Source organism: Ochlerotatus camptorhynchus, unplaced genomic scaffold (assembly GCF_037179485.1).
Source record: "Ochlerotatus camptorhynchus isolate MF236.1 unplaced genomic scaffold, CSIRO-AGI_Acam_v1.1 ptg000257l, whole genome shotgun sequence".
Lineage (NCBI taxonomy): Eukaryota > Metazoa > Arthropoda > Insecta > Diptera > Culicidae > Ochlerotatus > Ochlerotatus camptorhynchus.
Window position 1 is genome coordinate 693,240 of NW_027040747.1, and position 8,135 is coordinate 701,374.

At 49.0% G+C, this 8,135-nt stretch overlaps 1 protein-coding gene across 1 annotated transcript; it reads right to left on the reverse strand.

Moving 5' to 3' along the window:
* Nucleotides 1-1,343: 1,343 nt before the first annotated feature.
* Nucleotides 1,344-7,382, reverse strand: LOC135705108 (uncharacterized). Its single transcript, XM_065226682.1, has one exon. The coding sequence runs from the start codon at nucleotides 7,380-7,382 to the stop codon at nucleotides 1,344-1,346; it is 6,039 nt and encodes a 2,012-aa protein (XP_065082754.1).
* Nucleotides 7,383-8,135: the final 753 nt, after the last annotated feature.

An 8,135-nucleotide genomic window follows, 5' to 3' on the forward strand; every position in this document is an offset into this window, starting at 1 on the left:
GGTGTCCCAGATATTACAGAATAGTTGATGCATCATTTGTGCGGATAGCATGGGGTCAGCTTTAAGCATCTCCGCTGATATGCGATCGACCCCTGGAGTCTTGTTGGATTTCATGCTTCGGATAGCTGCTTCAATCTCCTGTAGTGATGGGGCCTCGGAATTGACGCGAGTGATGCGCCGCACCCTAGGCGGATCATGCCGAGATGTTGATGGCTGGTTGGCCGTCGAACTTGAAGAAGTTGTTCGAAGTGCTCAAACCAGCGTTTCAGCTGGTCACTGGGGTTGGTAAGCAATTGTCCAGTCGTGTCCTTCACTGGCATCCTCGGGTTCACCCTTGCTCCACTCAGGCGTCGTGAGATATCGTAGAGGAGGCGTATATCGCCAGTGTTTGCGGCTTTCTCCCCTTCGTCGGCCAGGAGGGAGTTCACCCACGCTCGCTTGTCCCGTCTGCAAGAGCGCTTGACTTCCTTCTCTAGAGCCGAGTACCGGTGACGGGCTTCGTTCTTGGCTCCTCTGGTTCTCGCCCGCTCTATCGCGGCTTTTGCTTCTCTACGCTCCTCAATCTTCCGCCAGGTTTCATCTGTGATCCACTCTTTCCTCTGGGTGCGCAGCTCACCCAAGTTGTTCTCGCTTGTTTCTATAAAGGCATTCTTGATGGCCGTCCACTGTTCTTCTACGCTGCCACCTTCTGGAACGTCCGCAGCTCGAGTATCAAGTTCTTCAACAAAAGACCTTTTTACCGCTGGATCTTCAAGTCGGCGTGTGTTGAACCACCGCCCGAGTCTCTCCTCCCGTCGCTGGATCCGCGCCATGCGTAGGCGGATTTCGCCGATTAGAAGGTGTTCGGACCAGCCTAATGAAAACCGAATTTCCACAGCAGCACTTCACTTTTGTGTTGTGAACAGCTTAAAACTAAGTATATTTGCGTTAGCTATCAATAATTTTAACAATATTCATTTCAACTTACATTTATGGTTTATCTAATCCGCTTCTTTCTCTTACAGGTTACGTTTTTTCTGGGAAGTTTTCCAACACTACAATAGTTGAATAAATTTACAATATAATTCATGATAAATTTACTAAATTTCACTTACGACTGAATCCGATTGTACTTTATAAAAATTCCCACTAAGTTCCGCTTTGGAATAAGTATTTAAACTCCTAATATGCTAATATTCACTAAATTTCACTTTAATGCAAACGATGCAACTACACTTTTGCTCCAATGCCTTTGTTTACATTCAATTAATTATCGTTCTTCTCCGTTTCATACGTATTCTGACCATTCTCACACACCCGCACAGTTGGTTAGTTTCCGCTCGATCCTTCACTGACGTTTCGTATCAACGTCGTTTGAGGTTTTGGTAGAGTACGTCGCAAGATGTGTCCATAGTGCTCGGAGGTGCGCACATACCCCCTCCCCGTAATTCTGGCGGGGTTCCTTCCACTCCAGATTTACGGTCCTGAACCTCAAGCACCGCCAGCTTCGCCACTGGGCGCCTGAACTCACCTTTAGCGGTCTTTACTACAGCCTGCCTGATTCTACCATCCGCTCCTTGGTAGGTTTCGACTACGATGCCACGGATCCAGTTCTTCCGTGTGGTGTCGTCCGCGATATACACTAGGTCACCTCGTTCTAATGGCACCGACTCTGAGTGCCACTTCGTACGCTGGTTGATCGACGGCAAATACTCGGAAATCCACCGAGTCCACAATTTATCTGCCAGCAATTGCGACCGCTTGTAACGGTCTCGGAGAGCGTCAGCCTCGTTCGTTGGTTGAACGGAATGTTCCGTTCGTATTGCTCCAACGCCTCGGACAAAATGGTTTGGCGTCAAAGCTTCATCCACTCCCGGCTCCAGGGACACGTACGTCAGAGGGCGCGAATTGATCAGATCTTCGGCCTCCGCAAGAGTGGTCAGCAGCACTTCGTCGGTCAACGTTCGTCCATCGTTGAGCACGTTCAACGCTGCCTTGAGAGAGCGTACTAGCCTCTCCCAAACCCCACCCATGTGAGGTGCGCTGGGCGGGTTGAAGTTCCAGCGGGTTCTGGAATCGGTGAACGCGTCTTCGCATTCGGATTCGATCCTTTTCATGATCTCCTTGCTGGCTGCTTGGAAGTTCGTCCCATTATCGGAGTAGAATTCCAGCGGTTTTCCTTTACGGCATACGAAGCGCCGTATGGCCATCAGACACGCTTGAGTTGTCAGGCTGTGAGCAACCTCAAGGTGGACGGCTCTTGTTGACATACAGGTGAACAAGCAGACATACCTTTTCTCGGACCTGCGACCGACGGTAACTATAAATGGTCCACAGTAGTCTACTCCGGTGTGGCTGAACGGCGGCAAGTTCGGCGTAACACGCGACTTCGGCAGTGGAGCCATTCTGGGGTTCTTCGGTTGGCACTTCCTCACCTTACACCACACGCAGGTCCTCACGATCCGCTTCATCTCCGCTCGCAGGTTCTGGATGTGAAAGCGTTGCCGGATTTCGTTAACGGCGGTTTCCATGTTGCCGTGACCAACCTGTTGATGATAGTACTCGAGCAGCTTGTTAGTCACCGGATGTTTCTTCGGAAGAATGATCGGGAACCTGAGCTCGAATGGCAGAGACGAACCTCTCGCCACTCTTCCTTCCATACGCAGCACGTCTTGCTCGTCCAAGAACGGACTCAGGTTGTGCAGATAGCTACTCTTCTCCAATTGATGCCACTCCTCGTATGGAAGTTCCCGGTTCTTCATTAGCACCTTGACTTCGTCCATGAAACAGTCCGCTTGTGCCGATCTCCAAAGGTACACTTCCGCCTTCCGATACTCTTCTCGTTGCAACGGTACTTTCGTTGCTGGCAAACTTCTCTTAATTACCTTCTTCGCATTCTCGGTTGTCGATACTGCCTCGATCCTTAAACCATCTGGCTTCCTTCTGCAATTCGATACGAATCTGTAAGCACATGCTACTGTCCGAACTAGTACCTTCCATCTTGAAAACCGCTGTGGGTCTACCATTGGCTCTGTCACCGTAACGTCGTGGAAAAGAAGGCATGCTCGAATCTCCTCGGAAACGTTCGGCGTGACGCTATGTTGCTCCGGCCATTGCTCCTCCGACCGGTAGAGAAAGTGTGGAGCACGGAACCATGGCCCATCGGAACACAGACTGTGCTTTTTCTCCCACTTCGTCATTGCATCAGCTACGTTGCACCTTGTCGGAACCCATCGCCATTCTTCGAGCTTCGTAAGGTTGAGAATTTCACCAATCCGAAACGCAACGAACTGCTTGTACCGACGATGGTCCGATTGGATCCATGATAGCACGGTCTTCGAATCGCTCCAGATGAATCGCTGCTTAATCTGCAAGGACAGTATCTCGACGACGGAATTTGCGAGTCTAGCTCCCAGCACTGCCGCTTGAAGCTCCAGACGAGGAATCGATAGATGCTTCAGTGGCGCCACTTTCGATCTTGCCATCACAAGTGAACACAGTGGACCGTTAGCCGTCTCTATGCGGAGGTACGCTGCAGCGCCGAATGCGTTTTCACTTGCATCGACGAAGACGTGGAGTTGTATGCTGCTAAAGTCTATGCGGCCGATGCACCCACCTTGGAAATAATAACGAGGAACTCGAACTTCTTCAACCTCTGGGAGCCTTGTAATCCACTGGCTCCACTTCTCTGCACACTCTTGGTCGATTTGCTGATCCCATTCGCATCCACTCCGCCACAAATCCTGGATCAACAGTTTCCCGTAAAAGGTGAAGATGGATAGCAGTCCTAACGGGTCGAAGAAACTCATCACGCAGCTCATAACTATTCTCTTCGTCGGTAGCAGCTCGCCTGACAAGTATGGAGCGAGGTCGTCTCTCAGCTTAGTGGAAAACGAGAACTCGTCGCTTGCTGGACTCCAAACAATTCCCAGCACTCGTTCGGAACCTGATTCCTTGTCTTCGTTGAACCTCACGCACTGATTTGCTTTCCGCTCGCCCATGGCTTGAAGGAACATCTCTGAGTTGGACACCCAATTACGCAGCTCAAAGCCACCCTTGGAATGAACATACCGAACCTCTTTCGCCACTTTCACAGCTTCGTCAACGGTGTTCGCGCTGTCGAAGTAGTCGTCCACGTAGTGGTTCTTGACGATTTTCTCCGCTGCTTCTGGAAACTGCCTAGCATACTCCTTCGCGTTCAGATTCTTGACATATTGTGCTGAAGATGGCGAGCAGGTTGAGCCGAATGTCGCTACGTCCATCACATACACCACCGGTGCCATCGAAGGATTATCTCGGAACAGGAATCTCAGTACCCGCTTATCCACTTCACGCATTTTCATCTGGTGATACATCTCCTTGATATCTGCGCCAAATCCGATCACTCTTTCACGGAATCTGCAGATCACCGCGGGAAGTGCGGTAAGCATATCCGGACCTTTCAGCAGCTTGGAGTTCAATGAAACGCCTTTAACTTCTGCCCTAGCGTCCCACACCAGACGATACTTCTGCTTCCTCGGGTTGTACACGATGTTCAGAGGCACGTACCACACCTTGCTGTAGTCGAACGCAGCCAACTCTGACGGCGTAGCTATGTGTGCGTACCCCTTTGCTAGATAATCGCCAATCATACTGCGAACCTTGTTGTACAGATTGGAGTCATTTTGCATACGTCTTTCCATACACTGCAAACGTTTCACTGCCATAGGGTAGCTGTCGGGAAAGTGCGGATCATCCTCCTTCCATAGTAAATCCGTCTCGAAGCGATCACCTACCCTCACAGTCGTCTTCTCCAAAATCTCCTTCGCTCGTCTGACTTCCTCGGATTCAGGCAGCAACGCGACGGAAATCCCTGATTCCTCCAAAGTGTAGTTGTTCCTGAGGAGGTCGTGGAGCTCCTGATTCGACAAAGTACTGCACCTATGATGTCCTACCATTCCACCATCCATTTTCTCGAGACCCGTTGGTCCGTAGACGGTCCAACCAAGCTTAGTTCTGACTGCTATTGGTTCCTCCGGTCGTCCTATCCTTGACTCGATCGGCGCGTACAGGTGGATATCCTTCAGCCCGATGAGAATCTGCGGAGTGGCTTGCTGGAAGTCTGTAACCGGTACACCATGTAGATGACTATATTGCTTTACTATCTCTGTCAGAGACAGAGTATGCTGCGGCAGCTTCAAACTCTCCACCGTGTGCGCACTCTTGATCTGAAAACGCTGAGCTGATCCTAGTGCGGAGATAAACAGATCTACTCTCTGCGAGTCCTTCTCGATCCGGGAGACTCCCGCAGTCCAAGTCACACGAAGTGGTTGGGTCACTCCTCGTACTCCCAATTTGCTGATCAGCGGTTTCTCTACCAGCGTATACGACGATCCTTCGTCCAGAAAGGCGATCGTGTTCACAGAGAACTTTCCACAATACAGCGTAACTGGCATCATGCGGAAGATGACGGAGGGTTTCGGTAGGATGGCGTGGATGTTGCAGTTTGAACCAGCAACCGAACCCACTGGATGGAGTAGTGGGTTGTGACGATCATTACAACCACTGACGTTGCAACGAAAGTTTAACTTGCATCGAAGGTTTCCATGCTCGTTCAAACACAACTGGCACAGATTCCACTTTCGTACAGCTTCCCAACGGTCGGCAAGTCGGAGTTTGCGAAATCTTTCACAATTCCTAATTCTATGGTCGACTCTTTCACAAATCCTACACGGTTTCCTTTCCTTCACTGGCGGACTTTGACTCCTCTCTACCCCACTATGAGCGTGCAAATATCCTTCATGTTCCCGCTTCGATTTCCCTTTCGACGGCCGTTGCTCCACAAACCGGGCAGCTTCTCCGAATGACGTGACTTCGCTTGCATCCTTGACAATGTTAGACAGGAAGTCGGACAAAGTTCGTATCGTAACGATTGCACTCTTCCTGCGATACCGCACCCATTCCATCTGAGTTCCCGCCGGCAGCTTATCTGTCAACTCTTGGATGAGCATCGGGTTCACCAGATGAGCGGTTAAACCTGTAGCTTCAAGATGATCAGCAAGCTGCTGAACTACTACCCCGAAGCTGATAAAACTCGCTAACCGTTCTGCTTTCGGTGGCGCTGCATTGCGGATTTTTATCAGCAACATATTGAGCAGTCCCTCCGGACGGCCAAACAGCATCCGCAGGGTTTCGATAATCTTCGGGACTGCTTTGGGTAATAGAAGTCTGCTTCTCACCGCCTCCAGTGCCTCTCCTTTCAGGCATTCTTGAAGACGCGCTAAGTTTTCGACGTTTGAGAACCCGCACGCTTTTGTTGACGTCTCGTAACTACTTATGAACATGGGCCATTCCTCCAGCTTTCCAGAAAAAGTCGGCAACTTCCTGGATAGGAAATGGCGAGAGGATAGCTGGGCCTTCGTTGGTTTTTGATGACGATGTCGCACTCTACGCCGATAATCTCTCTGATTATGATCTTCCTCGGAACTCTCCGAGCTCTCTTCCTCACTTTCAGAACTATCCTCTTCGGAACTTTCTTCCTCCGCCTCGGAGCTCTTTTCTTCCACATCCGAACTTTCTTCTTCTTCGGAACTCTCACTACTATCTGACTCCAATACTCCCTTCACTTGGTTCATCAGCTTACCGCTGTTATTCTTATCCTTCTTCTTCTTCGGGACCTCTGGGTGTCCAAAGGGTGTATCGTTCTTGTCTCGACCGATCAGGAAACTCTCCGGCAGACTTATTGGACGTTCAACTGGCTTCTTTGCAGGTTTTTTGGCTACTTTTGGTGTCGAGTGTTTACGGTACGCTCCTCGAATGTCAGCAGCATTTACTGCCGGCGGATCCACGTTCCCAGGTTTTTCTTTTCCCGACTTTTTCTTCTCGAGCTTCGATTTTTCTGGCTTTACTTCCCCCGACTTCGTTTTCTTCTGCTTTTTCTTCTTCGAGCTTCTCTTTTCACTACTTTCAGCTTCTTCTTCTTCTTCTTCCTGTACCTTTTTACCATCAGTGTTCTTGTTCCGCTTCATCTTCAACAGTTCCAGCTTCTCCTCCATTTCCTTCCGCATCTCGTCGAGCTTCTTCTGATGGGCTTCTTCTTCGACAAGTTTCTTCTTCATTTGCGTCTTTTCAAACTCCAGTTCCATTTCCCGCTTTTCCTTTTCCAGCTGCTGGCGCATCTCGAACATCTCTTGCTGCATCTCCAGTCGCTTGCGGTACAAAATCTTCTCCCTTTCCAGTTCCTGCTTCTGCCTCTTCTTCTCCTCTTCGAGCTTTTTCAACTCCTCTTGCAGCTCAGATGAACCAGCATCACCCACGTCAACAATCTTGCACTCCGGACAGCTCCAAGAAACGTCTCTTACCTCCTCGGTAACGCCAGCACAACCGAAATGGTACCACTTTTGGCAATTGTCACAAAATACCATTTCTTCCTCAGCACAATCTGGACGTTGGCATCCCGCACAACTATATCCTGACCGTTCCGGATCAGGGTTAGGGTTTGGTCGAACCATCATAAATTTTTAAGAAATTGTTCGGACCAGCCTAATGAAAACCGAATTTCCACAGCAGCACTTCACTTTTGTGTTGTGAACAGCTTAAAACTAAGTATATTTGCGTTAGCTATCAATAATTTTAACAATATTCATTTCAACTTACATTTATGGTTTATCTAATCCGCTTCTTTCTCTTACAGGTTACGTTTTTTCTGGGAAGTTTTCCAACACTACAATAGTTGAATAAATTTACAATATAATTCATGATAAATTTACTAAATTTCACTTACGACTGAATCCGATTGTACTTTATAAAAATTCCCACTAAGTTCCGCTTTGGAATAAGTATTTAAACTCCTAATATGCTAATATTCACTAAATTTCACTTTAATGCAAACGATGCAACTACACTTTTGCTCCAATGCCTTTGTTTACATTCAATTAATTATCGTTCTTCTCCGTTTCATACGTATTCTGACCATTCTCACACACCCGCACAGTTGGTTAGTTTCCGCTCGATCCTTCACTGACGTTTCGTATCAACGTCGTTTGAGGTTCTGGTAGAGTACGTCGCAAGATGTGTCCATAGTGCTCGGAGGTGCGCACAGAAGGTGATGGTCAGACGCGATGTCGGCGCTGCGTTTATTCCGGCCATCAAGAAGGCTCCGTCTCCATTTTCGGCTG